Source organism: Coprinopsis cinerea (genome assembly GCF_000182895.1).
Source record: "Coprinopsis cinerea okayama7#130 chromosome 2 map unlocalized cont3.2, whole genome shotgun sequence".
Classification (NCBI taxonomy): Eukaryota; Fungi; Basidiomycota; class Agaricomycetes; order Agaricales; family Psathyrellaceae; genus Coprinopsis; species Coprinopsis cinerea.
Genome location: NW_003307543.1, coordinates 3,014,672 through 3,032,530, shown reverse-complemented (window position 1 = coordinate 3,032,530; position 17,859 = coordinate 3,014,672). Strand labels below are relative to the sequence as shown.

The window sequence follows — 17,859 nt, the reverse complement described above, 5'->3', positions numbered from 1 at the left end:
GAGTATTTGGTCAGTTGGAAGGGTTACGGGTCGACGGATGACACTTGGGAACCGGAGGAGAACCTGGAGCACGCACTCCGAGATTGTGAAAGGAGTTCCACCAGCGACACCCCTCTGCACCACGCCGCATTTGCCGCCACCGTCTTCAGCTCTCTCCCCTGGCGCCCACTTGAGAACTTCACCGACGCTCCGCCTACCGACCTCGACTGGGAACTTGGACGCCGCCTACCATTGGTCATCGAGGACGATGAGGCTTAGAAGGGGGGTAATGTCGTGAACAGCCGGTATAGCCCCTATTTTTCATCTTATCTTATCTAATCTGTTTCGCATCTTATCGTTCCACTTTCCTCTTACTCCTTCGCCTCCTTATTCCCTCTATGGACTCTTTCACTCATGGAACACTGCCTCGCATTGCCCTTTGCCCTACTCTATCGTCCTTATTGTTACGCACTGCCTTCTGACACACTCTGACACCTTCTTGTTCCATTATTGTTTCATTCTTGTTCTTCGCGCAGCCTTCGCGCAGCCTCATGACCTTTCTTATTGTTCTTCGATGTTTCACCATTTGTTCGTCATTCTGACTCACTGCGGCTATGTAGACAGTAGAATAGGTATATAAGCTAGGTAGTCTGCTCTGTATTTCCTCAGCTTGACCTCTTCGTCAATACATCGCTTCAGCCTTCATCTGCATTCGTCGCTCATCGCTCTTATCTTACTCGCCGCTCTTATCTGCTCCGCATCACTGGTCTTTGGTTTGGTTTAGTGTTCGCTCTTCGCGACAGACATCGTACAACCTTCTTGTAACCCAACTATAGTACAACGATAGACTCGCCAGCCCTGTCTACGAAGGAGAAAGTCCAAAACGACAAGGGGCGGCAACTAAAGACGGGGAACGATAGGTGTAATGACAGGCTACAGCCTATTGGGCAAGCGTTGAAAAGAAACGGGTCGCTGACGGTGTGTAGGTACATTGTACCACCAGCTCGTACATAACATAACGAGGCTATTCAATGTGCAGATAGTTATGTACTACGTTCATGAGGCTCAATGAGGGCTCCTGACGTCTAATCCGCCGTGGTGTTGCCACCAAACAGTATCACCTGAATCGTGCAGTAGATGGCCCACAGCGACGATTTCTAGATGCAAAATATATCAGTGAGTGAGGCAAGAAAAGGAGGGAAGGTGCTCACAACGGTAGAGATACGCGAGCCCAGATATCCTGCGTAGACATCCACTGGAGAGCCGCGCTCTGCTGACTGTGTGTCCTTCCAGCGATGTCGTCAGCAAGGCTCGGGAGGAGAACGACAAACCAAGGAATCACCTCGATGTAATCGGCGCTGTAAGTGATCCAGGATGTGGCCTATTGACGCTGGAGATGTTAGTGAAGATCTTAGAGGCGGTCTCGTGTAGGTCCTACCGGTCCACCGACTTCAGGCAGCGCATACGGTACAGGTGACGGAGCCGGGCCCAGGTTGATGTGCAACTCTCTATGAGTGGCAGGCATGGTGTCCTCGAGCCTCGCGACACTGTCCCCGGTATTGACGACGATGGAGAGGCCTGGGCAGACTAAGGGAGAAAGAGACATTCGAGAATGATGGTGCGACGTGGAAAACTGAATGCAAAGAGAAGGGAAAAGAGAGAAAATAAAGGAACGGGTAGGCGAAAAGGATGCTCCATTCAGCCCAGCCAGTCAGACGTAATAATTGCACGGGATCGCTGGACATTCAGGGTCCAACAAGTCGCATGACCCCAGAAACGCTGGGACAGGAATGGCAACTAACATTTTAGAACCGTGAAAATAAACCCACACAGCTTGGTTATCCGGCCTGTTTGCGCTATCACTCTGCATCTCTCTCGGGAAAAGTGTCTATAACGTCCTAATATTCAGCGGTATAAGGTATTGAGTGAAACTGAGAAAGGGACGAGTGAACTCACCAACGAACGAAATATTCAGGTAGACTCCTTTTACTCCTTTTGCCCTTTTTGCGACTTTGTTGACACGTCCAAATACCATCAAATCTTTAAATGTGGCGGTTGTCGCCATCTCGGAGGTCTCCTCTCGACATCCATGTCAACTGACACTCGAAATGTCTGTTGCGTTGGCTCAACGGTAAACCACAAGGGTCCCTGGATGGAAAGCCCTCGTAAGGCGCTGGCTCCCCGTGGAGAAACCGAACGTGTTAGTACCGATTTGTGATTCCACCGGTACATCTCCAACCTTCGAGAATGCCGAGGAGGGCCTGAACAGTGTGTTGACCAATTCGGATTCCTGGCGGTAAAGGTGAGTTGTTTCTTAGGCACGAGAGCCTGTGTTCCCTGACACTGATGTTAGCTAGCAGGAACACGCCGACTGGTTGTATCGAAGAGTCATACCGGTTACTTTGAGCTTCCAGAGCCGTCGGATTCCACAGGAGGGAGGGGTTGGGTTGGGTGGGAGTTGGATTGCGATGATTTAATCGTGCTCGGTTTGGGAGGTTTACCAACTGTGCAGGATGGAAATGGGGGCTCGATCCAGCATTTTTTGGAGCTGTTCTCCGGGAATGGATGGATTGGATTGCGATGATTTAATCGTGCTCAGTTCTGGGAGGTTCCCAACTGTGCAGCGATGGAGATGGGGGCTCGATCTAACATTTTTCGGAGCTGTTCTCCGGGAATGGATGGATGTACCTGGGGCTGGTAACCGATAGTCCCGTGGCTCCAAAGGCCAATCTTATGGTTGTTCACGCCCCCACGGTGAACTGGTACTGAGCGTGATTCGCTGGTTCCGTGACACTTCCGGATAAGGCCTATACCTATGCTTCCATCAGTTCAATGAACACGCCAGAAACCAGTGACAATGATTTCACCGCGATGCACCCTTCGACAATGTTTGGGTCGCGACCTGACATATCTGTCGCGTACTAGGAGCGGGAGACCGACATGGTACCCGTTGCTACGTCGAATTCCGAGGCCAATAGAGATTTAGCGCGCTTTGAGCACTGCACTCTGGTCCGTTGAGGGGCACTCACAGAGCCGTGTCATCCGGTACTGTTCGAGAGTAACTGCCAGTGAGTGCAACCTAGGGAGGGTCAGGCAGGTCCTCCAAATTTTCCAAGGCATTGCGGGTATTCCCAGCTTGGAGGCTTTGAGGACAGGGATACTGGCGTCTGACAGAGGGTCTCCCAGAGGCACTACTGGATTCATGTTGGGATTCAGATACCTGAAACTGGAGCCTTCCCTCTCCTTCAGCTCCCTGGGATGAACCTACGAATTCCGTACGGGAATCTAACCATGGCGAACACGTATGCTGTTCGCTGGACGAACTATCCCTCTTGTCACTCGGTGTCCTTGGGGAAAAGCCATCCGTTCTGTGGGCAACTCATGTCTAGAACGAAACGCAGCGACTGGAGAGCGACGTCCTCCTGGTGAGGTGTTTTGGTTCCTGGAGCATGAATTTCCATTCAAATTACCAAGCGAACCCTAATCGACCCACCAAACTCGACTCCAGTTCATTTCAACCAGACTATGACCAGCTAATGTTGCAGTCGTCGTCTCTACAGCTGTATCCGCAGCTGCAGTCACTCGGCTAGTCTTGACAACCAATACTTGGAGGAACGTGGTTCGAGCGAAGATGAGTTCATTTGGCGATTCTGGAGGTCCTTTGCGTAACATCCCGCTGGATTAACGCCCTTGACGATGGCCATGGGCTTTCTCTGAGCCACTAGCAGAAGATGATGGTGGTTGGAGGCAAAGGACGGTTTCATTGTGTCAAGGGCGATTCAGGAATCCCGGTGCCCGTCCCGCCCCCGGCCATCACCAGGTTCGCGGAGTTCCTGCCCTCTAGGCCTCCAGGAGCTACATAATGGCAGGGATTTCTGATTTTTCAGGTAAGGTCCCTTTCAACGTGAATATTTTCGCCCTCATGCCAAGGTCTTTACCAGCCATAAGATAAGAGACATGAAGGCATGCGCATCCTCAGGCTGGAGCGAATCCGAGGCTGAGCGCTCAGCCTCCAAAGTCCTCGTGGCCGTTGCGAGCGCAAATTGAGTCGGACACCGCTATCCCTCTGCCGATATCCACGTTGTGACAATGTCTCAGAACGAGGTACGTAGGTGCTGCTGAACCATACCCCTCTAGTAACCATCAGGGAAGGCGTGAGGGAAAGATCATTCTATTTAATGGTATCTATACATAGCTCTTCATAGGTCACAAGTCCCTTGTTGCTTTGTTTGATAGGACTATATAAAGGGTGATGGTCCTTATGAGCTCCAATCTTAAGGACTTGGACTGAGAATTATTCTCCTTCCTACGCTACTGACAAGGCCCGTCACCAGGTAATGATTGGTCGCGGATAGCCTTTAGCTTCTATATGATAAACACCCGTTAAACTGGATGATCTGGCCATTTTGCCCATGTCGATTGACTTTGTCTACCCAATCAACCTGTCTGCTACTGTCAACCATGGATCAGGATGGCCAGATGGACATCGACTTCCACATTTCCCGGAGGGATGCATCTGACAATAGCCCCAATGAAGGGAGCACCTATAATGCATCTCCGAAAGCAAGAAGCGCCCAGCCTCTCTCTACACGCCCGAGGTGATCACAGCTGGACTCGGGGCATACGTCATCAAACCCACAGTCCAGGCACCGTTGACAAGGCCCCGCCGTTCAGGTAGCGCTGATAAACCATTGACATCTTGTTGTCTGTGACGATACCACCCAGTTGGGTACCAATGAGGATCATGTCAAGTATTACACTATTGACAGTGTCCAAAACCGATGGCAAGGATGATCTACGGGCTTTGGGAAGGTGCGAGTGACAACGCGCGACTTAGGGACAGTGGTGATAGGTGCGACCGAAACGAGGTCATTGATACACAGGCCCGGAATTATAGTGCTTACAACCATTTAACTGACGGAAAACGATGACCAGAGGAAACCTCGATTGTCCATCTGGTCATGTAACCCTCTCAGATGTGTTCGTCAAGGCTCACCAGTATGGAAAGGATGGTACAACTCACGATAATGAGCCAGATGATACTCAGTTCCCAGTGGAATAGTGCTGATGGCTCTCGCGCAATGATGAATCGAAATTCAAAACGCGACCGGTCACCGCGCTGCCTATCATTACTCACACCAGATCCATGTCCAAAATCACAGAACACATTTATTACCGCAGATCGTAATCTAAATCACAGCCAAAAAAACAAAACAAAAACAAAAAAGGTGAAATACGAAGCATATCAGAATGGTAGTCCACGCCCGGACTGCTGCTTCGCGACGGAGCGAGTAATCCTCGCGGTGAGTGCGGCAGTCTGAGCCTTCGGGGTGGAGATCGTACCGCTGGCAGAAAGTATTCGCTTCTGCTTCTTGGGCCTAGGGTCGTCGGGGGGGGGGGGGCCTGATTCTCCTCGTCCCCTTCAGCGTTGTCCACGTCATCTCTGCCTTCCTCCTCATGTACGGGATCCAGTATTCTCGATGATGAAGCGACGGGCTGCTGGCGGCGACCGCCGTTCGACGGCTTGAGAGCTTTTTCCTGAGCCTTGGCGTCTTTGACTGATTGGCTAAAGGCTTTGAAAAGTGCGTACGGGCTGTCGTCGGCGACGATGCGCTTCGAGTTTGTGAATGCAGGAAACACCTGCCTGTCCACCACGGGCTGTCAACGCAAGGTCGGGTAGAAGAACTAAACAAACTTACTGATTGTACCAATTCAGTAGCTCGATGACCTTGTGTTGTTGATGAACATCCTCGAAGATGTCAAGAAGGGCCTCGTAGAACTGCTCGCAATCGCTCTTGCCCTCCGAGCGGATGAACGCGGTTTCAGAGGACAACGCAAAACGAACCTAATGCATGGGCGGAGTCAGTATCACAATGGTGCTCGTCTGAAGGATAGGCGTGCTCACCTGTACAGCGACATACGCTAGCGATGGAGGGGTAGCCGCCGTCATTCCATGAATTCGCGCATTCCCGGATCGCGTGGCCTTGGGCACGTCACTGACTGAGGTTGGAGATGTAAAGATGTGTTTGTATGCCTAGACCATTGAGTGTATGTTAGTGAGGTCCAACTGTTCGAATGTGACACCAAACCTTCACGAGAATCGTGTTTCTGAAGAACCCCTTCCAGATATCCTTTCGGTCATACATACCGTCTTCCCAAAGGAAAGACGGGAGATCGCTCCCAACCACAACAAGTGATTTGTTGCGAAGCTGCTGTTTGATCCTATAGAACAGGGCCACTAGATTAGAATACGGGGCAATATAACAACGATAAACCTTACGTGGGGTTTGACCACTTAATATGGGGCGGGCAGAGAAGCTCTCCAGTACGGTCGTGATTGAAACCCCTGTCGACCTTGACGGTGCGCGACAGAGAGGGGTGCAACGGCTCATCGGGAGGGGCCAACCAGTCAATTATAACGGGCTTGAGGCTTTTGGTGTCGTCCGAACGAGCTTGATTGGCACCTTTCTGCAACTGGACAATCAAGAAACTTAGGATAGGCGAGACTCTGAGATGACTATCGTGGCTTACATGGCGAGCTATGGTATTCAAGTCTTCGTCATCTGCGGTGGCCAGGCGATCTTCGAAACCCGGGACAAGGTTAAGAAGCTTCCGATACACACGATGAGCGCGTCGTTGTCTGGTATCTATCCGTCAGTTGCTCGAGCGCACCAGTACTTTCCGAAAACTCACTGCTGGGTTTCTGGTCGCGTCCCGCTGTTGTCTACGGCCAGACCGTGGGTGATGACTGCATGGATGTTGGAGAAGGCGTAGATGGTTCGGCAGAAATGACGCCCGTGGTGGACCAGCTTGTCCGACTTCGTGCTGATAAGTAGTTGAGGGGATATCATGTAATACCATTAGACATCAAGACTCTACGTACGGTGGCTTCCGCGGGACCGGGTGGAGAGCAACCTGCTCTAGCTCGACATACTGCCTCTTTCTTGACGCCCGTTTACCATTGCGCGTCGGAAGTTGGGAAGGATGTAGGACGCCAAAACGAGGTGGGTCGAAGAGTTCCGAATCAGTGGCCTCTTCCACAAGCTTGTAACTCTCGGGATTGTTGAAGGCCTCTTCGTCGAGGATTGAGAGGGGACTAGATGGACGTTCGGATTGGGGCATTTTGCGAAAGCTCAGTGGAGGATGAGGTGCAGGAGAGGGTGAAGAATACAAGTTAACTGGCGTATGGTTCATCGAATATTTGTGCATGTTTAATCATACTTCTATATTTGGCATTACCTTTTTTGAAGTGTATGTTTCCATCTGGAGGTGATGACGGAATGTACCAAGGCATCAGCTAGTTCTACCGTCCGCTCACGCCAGGCTGTCGAATTCTCCAACTTAATTCACCCTATGTATATCACTTTTATCCACTACTAGTCCAGCAAAGTATTCCCATTCCTCAATGTAGAGGGATTTAATTGAACACTCGACGCATCCGAGTGTCTTCCTACTACGGATCCCTTCGCTTACTGAACTCTCGCCCGTGGGATTGGTACCTGAAAAGCCTAATTTGGGCATACAGCTTTTTGCCTTTCTAGTTCTCCTTGTCCGATTTGTTACTTACATACCAACCAACCGAAGGACCCTAATTTGGGATGCGGGGTTTTGCCTTTTTGGTTTCTGTCTATCCATTTCAGGCCATGCCCTCTTCTAGGGGCCGAAAGTCAGCCGAGTATCGCAGTCTATGCATCGATTCGGCTGTGACTAACTCGGTAACGAAACGTACCGATGGGTTCGCCGCAAACCACGGTAATGAGGAGCGGGAACAATCTTCGCTGACCACCGTGACTGACTAGCAAAGATGTGGACTCCGACCTTTAGGCTGAGGGTCTTCTGGTCTTGATTGGCCTCGTATAAACTGATTTCAAACTCCTCCAAGTTCAATTCCATGCGTTTTTTCTCCCTATCTCCGTCCACCATGATTATTGAATACTATTATTGAATACTACGGTATACATGTCAGCAAGGGTCTAGATATTAGCTCTCGACAATGGTCTCGCAATTTAGCCCCCAGAGACTTGTCAAATCGTACAAGTCTTGAAGACCCACATCTAGTTCCTGGACAATTGGAAGCGAAGGGCTGCGGTTAGTTCCAGAGGGATTTCGCGATGGTACCATTCCAAGCGCACCTGACAGAGCCGTACTTCCTTTTCCATGCGTGTATGAGGGCTAACAGTGTGCATGCCATCCCATAGCTGAGGAGGAATGACGCCAATCTCGGCGACGTTGGACGGCATAATGTATGCCTTCCCGGAGATAATGTGGAAGTTCTCCAACCTCAACTAGAGATAACGATGTCATTTCAATGCCACATTGAGCCGCGATATAGAGTAGACACACCTTATGTCCAACGTAAGTCTCGTCCAGTGAAATATGAGGGAGCGGCCCATTGATCTCGTAAGCATCGATCTCTTGGGAGCCGTCGGTGAGACGGAAATGGAGTGTCTTCCTTGGGTACTTTGGAAGAGAGGCTCGAATGGCAGCGGACTCCTCTCGAGAAAGCACTCTTCGTTCGCGCGCAGCTTGGGAAATTCGATCAAATATATACTTCTGACGCTCGATGCGAACCTTTTCCAATACGAAGGCGCTGACCCCAAGGTCGTCAATGGCTACCACCTCCATCCAGATCGGCCCTCGAATCTTGAGACAGGCGGTAGCGACGTTGGAGAAAGGAGGGAGTCCATGCCCTGCCAATGTCGATTGGGATAATGGGGTTCGGAAAAATATGGAGGCAAATTCTGCCAGAAATTGATCATCTTCGTCTTGAAATTCTGGATCGACGGGGTTCTCCTCCTGCCATCGAAGAGCCCGAGCAAACGCGTCATCGAGGAAGGCCTGTATGAATGGGAGGTTTTGACCTAAGACTTTGCTAAGACTGGTGCAAGGCCTTCGCGGACGTACCTGAACCAGGTTAGGGAAGGTCACTTCGATGGCAATTTGGATGTAAGAGTCCGTGGTATCCTGAGGTTCGTGGTCGTCTCCTTCCTCGCCGCGTGGTAGTCCTTCAATACAGCGGGCTGCCAGAAGGGGGGAAAGCATTTCAACGCGATGGGGAATAACGGCTGGATAGCTATAGAGGACGGAGGTGGTTGGAGAAGTTCTTTCAGATGAGTCCATGGTTTGAGATGACTTTCGTCTGCGCTTACCTTCAGCTCCACGGGTACTTTGCTGGTCAAGACAGATATGTCATCCCTGGGAATGTTCGGCGAATTATTCGAGAGGAAACGACGATACAATCGGAGGTGAACACAGATTGGTGAATACGAGCCGAGCCTGGAGGTAAGGTTCCTGGTGTCGGTGACAATTTTTCGAAACCACGGCATATCGTACAATGAACGGAGTGTCCGCTTGAGTAGGCGGCGTAAGGAATGAATACTGTTACCGCAGCCGTCCCAACCAAGGCTGCGAGTTCGTCTAAAATGGCAATGGCATCTCCATTTGCACGTCGGTTATTTACCGTTTTTGGCATCCCATAATTCAGAGGGCTCCGACACTTACCAATGAGTCCAATTGGCTGCTTTCACCGTGATGTTTGGACCAGCTCATCCCAGCTCGATTCGTCGAAGACATAAATACCTGGGTTGTTCGCTATGGTGTCGACGACAAGCCCTCGTTCACAACTTCCACTCCTCCCCATTCCGTCAGACCAACCACTACCATGCCTGCGTCGTACAAGCACCCCAGGTCCGAGCCTAAAGCTCGTCGCGTCTCTTTGAGGACGACTGGCCGCAGCTTGATGCCTAGCAGAGGCGGAGCTGCTAAACCCCTTCGCCACGAGCGTACCTGGTCCGGTCCAAACCCTTCCCTCAGTTCCACTCCATCCAACAACCCTTTCTACATACCTCCCAGCGATACGGCTCCTTCTACCCCCGTTGCCGCAGACATCGAGGCGTTCAAGCAGAGCTTCCCAAAGCTTCCTAGTGGTGGTCGAGAAAATCAGGATGAGGTTACACCAACCCCTCTCACTCGCCAGCATGCGGTTATCATTCATGGGAAGCCCCTTGGTGCTGAGAGACGTACAGGGTCCCATGTGGAGCTGCGTTCCACAGGTAAGCGTCCTGATTGTCAGAGATGGGACTTTTGACTCACCTCGTTCTTCATTAGGCGCCAAAGCCGAGGCTTCTATCGTCCAATCCTCTCCCATCTCAATTAAGATCGAGTCGTCGCCAACTCAACTAGAGCTGATTCTTAAAGGAGTCCTGCCGATTTTTTCGAGTCCTGTAGACGAGACTCAGAACGGTACGTTTGGCATATCTCTCTGACGCGTCGCGTCGAATCTTACCGAGTACTTCTTTGATCGCTAGTCTCCAACACACACTCGACCACTGCCCGCGCTGGCACCAGAACATCCCCGACCGCCAAGTCCTCGAGCCAACCCAGTTCTTCCAAGCGTCCCCTTGATTCCGCCAGCGACCATCAATCGCGCAAAGCTCGAAGGACCTCGAGGGCTGGCTCAAGCACCCGCAACCCCATCGAAGAATTGGTTCTCCAGTGGGCCCAAGAAGCGCTGGAGGAGGAAGAGGCTGTGACTGGGGAGGACCTTTTTCACCTGCCCCCGTTCTCGCGCCTTCCCCCTCCCCCACAGCAGACCAGATACAACCTTAGAGATCGTGCCAGGGTCGTCAAGCAGGAGACCGTTTTCGCTGGGCGAACGGAGCAGGATTATGTCGGTAAGTACTTGAAATTCCTATCATTGAAGTTTGTTTGGCTGAGTGATGTCCGATATAGATATCCGTCCGGCGTTCTTCCGCAAAGCTGCCATCAAGACGTTCAACCCAGCACGCCTTCCTGTACTGACAATCGACTTACTTCACAATCTCTGCTCCAGGACCCCCCGTGGACTAACCGTGGTTGAGTTCTCCAAAGTGTTCCTACAATGCGAAAGCTGCTCTTATTATCATTACGCCGAGCGCCTTGAGCAGCATTCATGCAGCGCGCCGCCAGTGCAGACCACGGAGTACAGGTCGATCGAGTACGACATCGGTATCGACTTCCTTGGATATCGTCGTCGGGGCATATCTGAAGAACGACTAAAGAGCATTTTTATTACATGCACGCTATGCGACCGTGTTTTTCTTAGGAAGTACAACCGCAGTCATATTTGTGATAGTGATCAGTAGGATAATCGATTAATCTCACGACTTAGAGAGCTAATTTCAGTGTTATCAACAAGCCTTGCGTTCAGACTTACTCAACACCCGTGCTTCGCACGGGCAGACTGCTAGTAAGTTAACAAAGCACAAGATCGGGAGCCTCGAAGGAGTGAAGGAAACGCATACATGAAACATATAATTTACGCCATGGATGGTGAAGAATTCGGTACAACATTGACGATCGAAAGCTGGGATGTAACAGTGGAAAGCAGCGAGAATAGCGATAGATGCAGCGGGTATGGGTAGGCAGTGGACAAAGGGAGATTGAGTGGCGGGGAAGGAATTGAATATCTTCAAGTGTATGGCCACATTTCTTGAACGTGCTTGGCGACTGCGGCGGGATTTGTGCTGTATGCGAAACCCAACCGTCGGACTTGGCAAACAGAGAGGCGCGACGAAAGAGGAACGGTGGCTTGGTTGGACTGGGTCTGGGAAGGAGCACGCGGGTTTACGATGGCCCCAAGTGTCTGATGATGGAGAAAAGCGTCGAGCATTGAACTGAGCCGTTCAGCTTCGGGGTAGTTTCGGAAATGCTCTTCGAGCACCGTGGTATTCTCGCTTATCCCTTCATCGAGAGACTTTTGGTTGTTTTGAAGTTCGATGAGCGTTTGTACGAGCTCGAAGCTTTGAAGGATCGTCGCACCGAGTTGGAATGCTACCTCATTCGTTCGTGCAATATTCTCTCCCCGAGCTTGGGCAAATGCTTGAGAGCGCTCTGCGGCATTTTGGAGAGATTGTGACGAGGAGTGAGATGGCGCTGGATGAGTAAGTGGTGGGACAGGAAGGGTTCTGGGGGGAGGCGTGTTTGGCGGGACAGGGGACGGTAGGTGCGCCAAAAGTGGAAGTTGTCCCTGCTGGAAACAAGGGTGAGAGACTCGGCTATCCATAAGGGAAGGATACATACGGTGCCAGCTGCAACATTATGGTCAGTTCTTCCGATTTTAGGGCGTGAAAACATCGTCGTTAGGCTGTGAAGATTCCGTGCATAAGTGTAATCCTCCCGAGTTTTTCTGTCCATTTTGAGTGGATAGTCCACAGGGACAGGGGCGGGCACAGGCTTCTCGTTATGAAAGGTCTCCTCTTCTTGCCTGAGAGATAGGTTAAAAGCTAATATGTGATGGGAAGTGTGCAGAATGAACTCACCGAATTCAATTGACGGGCCATGTTCATCGTCGCATGCTCTTTCGCGCATAGATTGGCGAGGTGTCGAGGGGCGTCCAGGGACCCTTTCCCTGTCTTTGCAGAGGGAAGAGGTCGTTACGCATGACGAGCTTCCCCTGGGGCGGGCGGGGCACCGAAGTCGTTCGAGGTGGCTCGACGGCCGCTGTTCGACAAATAGAGTCTGATCCTGGGCTTTGTTGGGCAAGCTGCGTAGCGCCATCGACTGTTCCAGGGAATCGCATTGAAGGAGGGAGGTGGGATGGCTTGAGAGAGGCATGGGCGGAGAGACTATTGGTTGAGGGTTGAGGCCGTTTGGAGGAGGGTGAGATCTTCGTCGAAATTCGACCGTCAAATCTAACAAAAGGGGTCACGCGTTCTATGACAGCAAATTGCCTTTTATTGTGATAAGGTGGACGGGTAGGAGGTTGGACGTTGACTGGAATTGGATTGCCAGTTTGCTTTGCCACATTGGCCTCAAGTGGACACGCGGCGTGCGGCGGAGACCGGATTTTTGTACTCCGACTCATCGCATTGAACAGAGCTGCCACTGCCCTCATGGTCATGCGCGCAGCCATTGGAAATTCGGTTTGTCATCAGTCTTGCCCTTTATCCGCCACTGCTCAACTACACACAACCGTAGACGGGTCCTCTAGGATGATTCTCGGAACTAGAGTCGCCACTTGTGATCAACAAGTACAGAGGTTTCGCCTTACGAAGCGCAAGTATCTTCAATCAGTCCCCAAATCAGCGATAGAAGGTCTTGGACAATGTGTTTTCGGTGAGGCTTGCCATTCCTTTCCGGCTTCAATGTCGTCAAAACTAGGCCTTGGAAGTCCTTGCCACTCATAGATTTATCTATTCAAGGTGCTGAAGCAAATTCGCGTGTGAGGATGGTGCTCCATACTGCGGAACTTGCCATGTTTGCCCCTTCGACAAATCACTTGCAGCGACCTTGTTCCTCCTTATCGATGGGGAAGTTGACAAGGGGATCAGGGTCTAAAGCTTGGCCTGTCATCCCCAAACACGTTCTCTTGGTCTTGTTCGCCTTTATAACATCAGCGTGTTTTACCATCCACCCAGCAATATCCACCATCCCCTGCTTACCATCGCCCTCGGATGCAGCCCCCGCAGTATCCATTCCTTGAAGGACAACATGTCGAGGGCAGCGAATTCACTGCTCCCTCGATGAATGCTCCCTCGTTCGATGGTATGGATGCGGCGTCGGGTCATCTTACGCTGGCCGATGCCCTCAACGTCTATCAGTATGGGTGTAAGTCCTTCCCTTGATGTTCGGAACCGGAATTGACCCATCAATGACAGCCTCTCTCACCGGTCAAGAGCCCATACCCCAGTCCTCCGATCGTGGATTTTCATCGGTCATCGCATCGTCTTCGCCTTACGCCAGTTCTGGTGAACAGCTTAATTCAGCTTCGTCGGGGAGAAACTATCACGGATCAGAGTCCACCCAGCCGTACACGCAGTCGCAGCACCAATGGGCCGACCAGCATCAGGGAAGGGAAGGTTAGCCATCCGTTCTAACCGAACTCGATCGGCGTGCTCACTCTTTGCAGCATTGTATCCAATGGGGAGCCAATCGATGGGCTTATTAGGTTAGATGCTAGGTCCCCAACTCTCGCGAACGTGGCGCTCACAGCGTCCTGTAGATCCCGGCTTCCAAGACGCCATTCGCGAGGCCGATTATTCAAATCCACAGCCAGTAACTCCGCTGTCTTACCTTTGTAAGTGTCCACTTAACCACGCCATCGTGTTCACAGTGCTGATGGGACGCGAACACCAGATCCACGCGGCGAGCCTTCAAGTACTGCCCGGCACGGTGGGTACTCCCAAGGGATTACCTCACACAACTTCAATCTCGGCAAGTCAATTACATCCTAGTGTATAAGGTTCATTCTGACTTGCCAGTATCAGAGCGTCGCCCAATGTCAAACGATGGTGCTCCAGCTTCCTATCCGGTTTCGGGTGCACCCGGTGGTTGGTTCACGTCTTTTTTCAACAAATGAACCTCATCATTTTGCTAGGTGTCGTTCCCCAGCCTATTCCGAACTTGCCCAACTCAGGATTGACCATACATTCAATGTCGAATCCAACCGGTAAGTCTTGCGAGTCTTGTGTCCACCTGGAATGTGGATGTACGAACGAGACTGAATGATCGTTCTAGGGTTAGCCCCAAACACCCCCCAACAATATCCCCAGTTCAATCAAGGCTCACTCCTTGGTGGTAAGAACACATCTTCATCGCACGACGTCGATCATGTTAATCGACTGTACTTAGAACGTCCCCAAGCCCACCCTCCACCTTCCCAGAATCCTTTACCGACGCCTACCTCGAACCTCGCCTCTTCCGCTGTCACAGGCTCAATTCCTGGTATTTAGCTTCTCTTTCCTTCCTCGACGTTCAGTTTACCTAACCATCTCGCTCAAGGTCACCACCGTCCCTCCCAGCATTTATTTCCAGGGCCTAGCTCAAACCCCGCTCCTCCCGTTACAGTGAAACGCTCAACATCTGGTATGTAGTTTCTCTTTCCTCGCTTGACGTTCAGGTACCTAACGGCCCATTCATTCAAGGTCGACGTCGTCAGTCCACCCGCGAAGTCGCGACGCAGTCAGACTCGAATCCCCCAGCAATTCAAGGGCAAGGTACGAGCAGATCATCCCCGCCAGTCACTAAGATACGGAGGTGATCATTGAACATACAGCCCGGACGACTAGTACCACATCCACGCTCCGTACTCAGATTAGTCAACCGCTTGGCCAGGGCCAACCCACGTCGACGGTGCGTAGTTTCACTTCATATTTACAATGACCACTCGTGACTTACGTCGTACTCAAGAGTCGTCGTGGTAAGTTTACTGTATGGGTTTCGACGGAGCCGATTCCGTCGGATGTCGACGAGGTCCAGGTTGGGCAAGTTCTGGGGTCTACCATTGTTCACAAAAAGGCCCAGGGCAACCAACCGTCTGTTCTGTTCGTCAACCACACGCCGGACACCCTGCGCAGTAAATATGAGCCCAAAGACGAAGGTTCGTTCCGGGTTACTTCCCAGCATGTTAACTTAGGAGTGACTGTTGTTGCCAGAGACCACAGCAGCTACTTCTTCATCTGCTCCAGCCCCCACCTCAGGCAATGGCGGGGCGGAAGCGTCCACCTCGTTGCCCACCTCGTTGCCAGCCCATCTTCGAGAGAAGTTACTTGATCCGAAATTTCTGGAGCGCTTGGGCAAGTCGGATCCTCGTTCAATAACCACCATCACCGACATCTTCCAGACGTTCCACGACAAACTCACCGAAGAACTGGCGAGAACCGCTCCGACGTGCATACAGCAGGAGCCCTTAAAGGAAGCGAAGACCATTCTCATTTCCTGGGGCCTGCAGTACGTCTTGAACAATATGACCACTGGGATGATCGTCTCGCAAGAGGACCTCGAGCAGAGCCTTACAAAGCGCCTCAACAGTGGCGATGTCATCGGGCATGTGTGCCAGGCTTGGAAAGGTGCCCATAGCAAAGTCGCTGAGAGTCGCTCGCGTTCTGGATCCACTCCGACGTGTCGTCGCCCGCGATCGACATCTCCGTCCCGGATGAGTCGACCACGCTCGGTATCATCTCCAGGCTTAAATGCTCGCCCTCGCTTATACTCCCGTTACTTCGCAACCGACGACTATACCCTCCGTAAGTCCACGCCATCCTCAGTACTTTTCCGCTTTCTCATAGCAGCGACCCATTTTCTATAGACTTCTCGCCCGAGGTGGCCAAAGAAATCAAGGAACATCTCCTCACCGACTTAAGCATTTTCGTGAGTCCATTTATCCTCCCACCCACCACCTCCGCTCACTGCCACCTCATCATACCTAGCTCACCGACAATGTCACGGCCCCGTTCATTGAGGGCATGGTGGACCACGCCCTTCGCCTGCTCGTCGACCTTTTCCCAGAACTCAGACGCTTCTTCGACTCGACTGCGGGTTTTGACATCACCGATCTGATCAATGTCATCCTCAATATTGCTCTGAGTGGATGCTACATGCACTACTATGGGACGAAGCCCGACGGCGTTGATCTCCCTTTCATGCAGACTGAGTACCAGCCCCATGTAAGTCATCTCCGAAGGCTTAAAAGCGTTTGTAGTCACTGATAAACCAGATATTAGCCCACTACTCAAGAGTCTTTCCAGATCGTTCTTTGCCTCAGGGCAAACACGATGGTCGCCAAGAACCGCGAGCCTTACGTTCTGCATTTCCGAAGCGGTGGGGTGGTCGCGCTATTCACCTGGATGGTGAGGGGGTTCCGAAGCCTCGTCGGTAGCAGCCCCAATCCTGTTCTGGAGCGACTCGCTGGTCAGGGATGCCACCCACCCCTTGATCAGGACTTTATGGATCAAGCTCTGGTTCTTCCAATCGCCATCGTAAGTTTCTACAATCTCTACATCATTTTGAATTCGTTGGCGCTGATGCAAAACTTCTCCAGATGAGTATGGCACTGTATGGTTGCTATCACTTTCGCAGCCTAAACGTCAAGGGTAGTGAGATACTCGAAAGCGAACAGTGTCGGAATGTACTTTCCCGCAAGCTGGCTACTGCAGGGAGCGCCTTGAGGACATTCGTCAAGGAAGACCCCGTCGAGTATGCCGAACTACGCCGCCATCTCCTTCATTGTGTCGACATGTATACGACTCCGGCGCCGATACCCGCACCTCTCGATCTCGGCCTGACCTGGACAGTCGGCAACGCCGTGCACCTCAACTTTGGACGTCCACTCCTTGCACACGCTAGTCATGTCGCCCTTCACGAGGAGCATGAGATGGATGATACAGATGGTAGGTCTTATTTGATTAGTAATTCCGTCCGAGATATGGTTATGAAATTCCTTCTTAGGCGACTCTGTGTCCACCAACGCCGTAACCAGCCACCTCGCGAACATCCCCGATCCTGACGCCTTCCTCATTCCTCGCTTCGACAATCGTCCTTCCGCTCAACGACGTCGCCTCTTCGAAGCCCTCAGACCTCCTGAGCCCCGTCCAATCATTCAAGCCCGAAAGCGGCGGCGGAGCAATTCGCTATAGGCTGCCGCATTTTCCAATACGCTGTGAGCACTTCGGAGTGGGTGTAGGGACGTTTTCAACATCTTCCTTCGTCGGATATGGTCGCCATTTACCCTTTTTTTATTCGTACTCGCGCACTTATTCTTTGGTGTAGCAATACTAGTGACAATGCTACGAACTTTACATGCTGCAGCTTACCTCTCCCCGCCTCACCCTTTTAACGGATCCCTTCCGCTACCGAGTCCGTGCATTTTTCGGTTTCCTCTCTCTCAAACTACTACTCCCTTCCTTGTTATCCCAAGTACTCACTCACTATTACTTCTTGTAGAATGTCAAATCTTATCCTGCTTCTGATACATGCGCTACATTTCCCTTTACTTCCTCACTCCCTCCGAAGGTTTTACAGGGCTGATGCCAAATTTAGAAAGATCAATGCCAAGAATGTTCGAAGCCTTGATTAGGCAACTCTCCATGTTTTGGTGGTGGCAGTGCCGCCCAACCGCCAACT

The 17,859-nt window shown here is 51.6% G+C and overlaps 7 protein-coding genes across 7 annotated transcripts; 2 read left to right on the top strand and 5 right to left on the bottom strand.

Moving 5' to 3' along the window:
- Positions 1-1,064: 1,064 nt before the first annotated feature.
- CC1G_06109 (hypothetical protein) lies at positions 1,065-1,504 on the bottom strand (the record flags this gene model as incomplete). Its single annotated transcript, XM_001839867.2, has 4 exons — positions 1,065-1,136; positions 1,191-1,265; positions 1,322-1,360; positions 1,418-1,504. The coding sequence occupies 4 exons, from the start codon at positions 1,502-1,504 to the stop codon at positions 1,065-1,067; spliced, it is 273 nt and encodes a 90-aa protein (XP_001839919.2).
- A 1,070-nt stretch (positions 1,505-2,574) lies between these two features.
- Positions 2,575-3,099, bottom strand: CC1G_06108 (hypothetical protein; the record flags this gene model as incomplete). The annotated part of the gene is made up of 2 exons (XM_001839866.2): positions 2,575-2,792; positions 3,009-3,099. The coding sequence occupies 2 exons, from the start codon at positions 3,097-3,099 to the stop codon at positions 2,575-2,577; spliced, it is 309 nt and encodes a 102-aa protein (XP_001839918.2).
- Positions 3,100-5,224: 2,125 nt separating this feature from the next.
- Positions 5,225-7,101, bottom strand: CC1G_06106 (hypothetical protein; the record flags this gene model as incomplete). The annotated part of the gene is made up of 9 exons (XM_001839864.2): positions 5,225-5,350; positions 5,416-5,623; positions 5,679-5,824; positions 5,885-6,013; positions 6,069-6,201; positions 6,260-6,453; positions 6,511-6,619; positions 6,673-6,804; positions 6,863-7,101. 9 exons carry the CDS (start codon positions 7,099-7,101, stop codon positions 5,225-5,227), a joined length of 1,416 nt encoding a protein of 471 aa, XP_001839916.2.
- Positions 7,102-7,959: 858 nt separating this feature from the next.
- CC1G_06105 (hypothetical protein) lies at positions 7,960-9,099 on the bottom strand (the record flags this gene model as incomplete). Its single annotated transcript, XM_001839863.2, has 4 exons — positions 7,960-8,040; positions 8,112-8,264; positions 8,323-8,817; positions 8,884-9,099. 4 exons carry the CDS (start codon positions 9,097-9,099, stop codon positions 7,960-7,962), a joined length of 945 nt encoding a protein of 314 aa, XP_001839915.2.
- Positions 9,100-9,640: 541 nt separating this feature from the next.
- On the top strand, positions 9,641-11,016 carry CC1G_06104 (hypothetical protein; the record flags this gene model as incomplete). Its single annotated transcript, XM_001839862.2, has 5 exons — positions 9,641-10,031; positions 10,087-10,221; positions 10,287-10,652; positions 10,711-10,772; positions 10,849-11,016. The coding sequence occupies 5 exons, from the start codon at positions 9,641-9,643 to the stop codon at positions 11,014-11,016; spliced, it is 1,122 nt and encodes a 373-aa protein (XP_001839914.2).
- A 412-nt stretch (positions 11,017-11,428) lies between these two features.
- CC1G_06103 (hypothetical protein) lies at positions 11,429-12,573 on the bottom strand (the record flags this gene model as incomplete). Its single annotated transcript, XM_001839861.2, has 3 exons — positions 11,429-11,989; positions 12,040-12,218; positions 12,279-12,573. 3 exons carry the CDS (start codon positions 12,571-12,573, stop codon positions 11,429-11,431), a joined length of 1,035 nt encoding a protein of 344 aa, XP_001839913.2.
- An 839-nt stretch (positions 12,574-13,412) lies between these two features.
- CC1G_06102 (hypothetical protein) lies at positions 13,413-17,372 on the top strand (the record flags this gene model as incomplete). Its single annotated transcript, XM_001839860.2, has 19 exons — positions 13,413-13,566; positions 13,617-13,817; positions 13,868-13,906; positions 13,961-14,035; positions 14,095-14,130; positions 14,226-14,288; positions 14,336-14,407; positions 14,476-14,535; positions 14,590-14,682; positions 14,740-14,823; positions 14,883-14,954; positions 15,014-15,090; positions 15,148-15,337; positions 15,393-15,983; positions 16,046-16,107; positions 16,167-16,403; positions 16,461-16,715; positions 16,778-17,126; positions 17,185-17,372. 19 exons carry the CDS (start codon positions 13,413-13,415, stop codon positions 17,370-17,372), a joined length of 2,898 nt encoding a protein of 965 aa, XP_001839912.2.
- Positions 17,373-17,859: the final 487 nt, after the last annotated feature.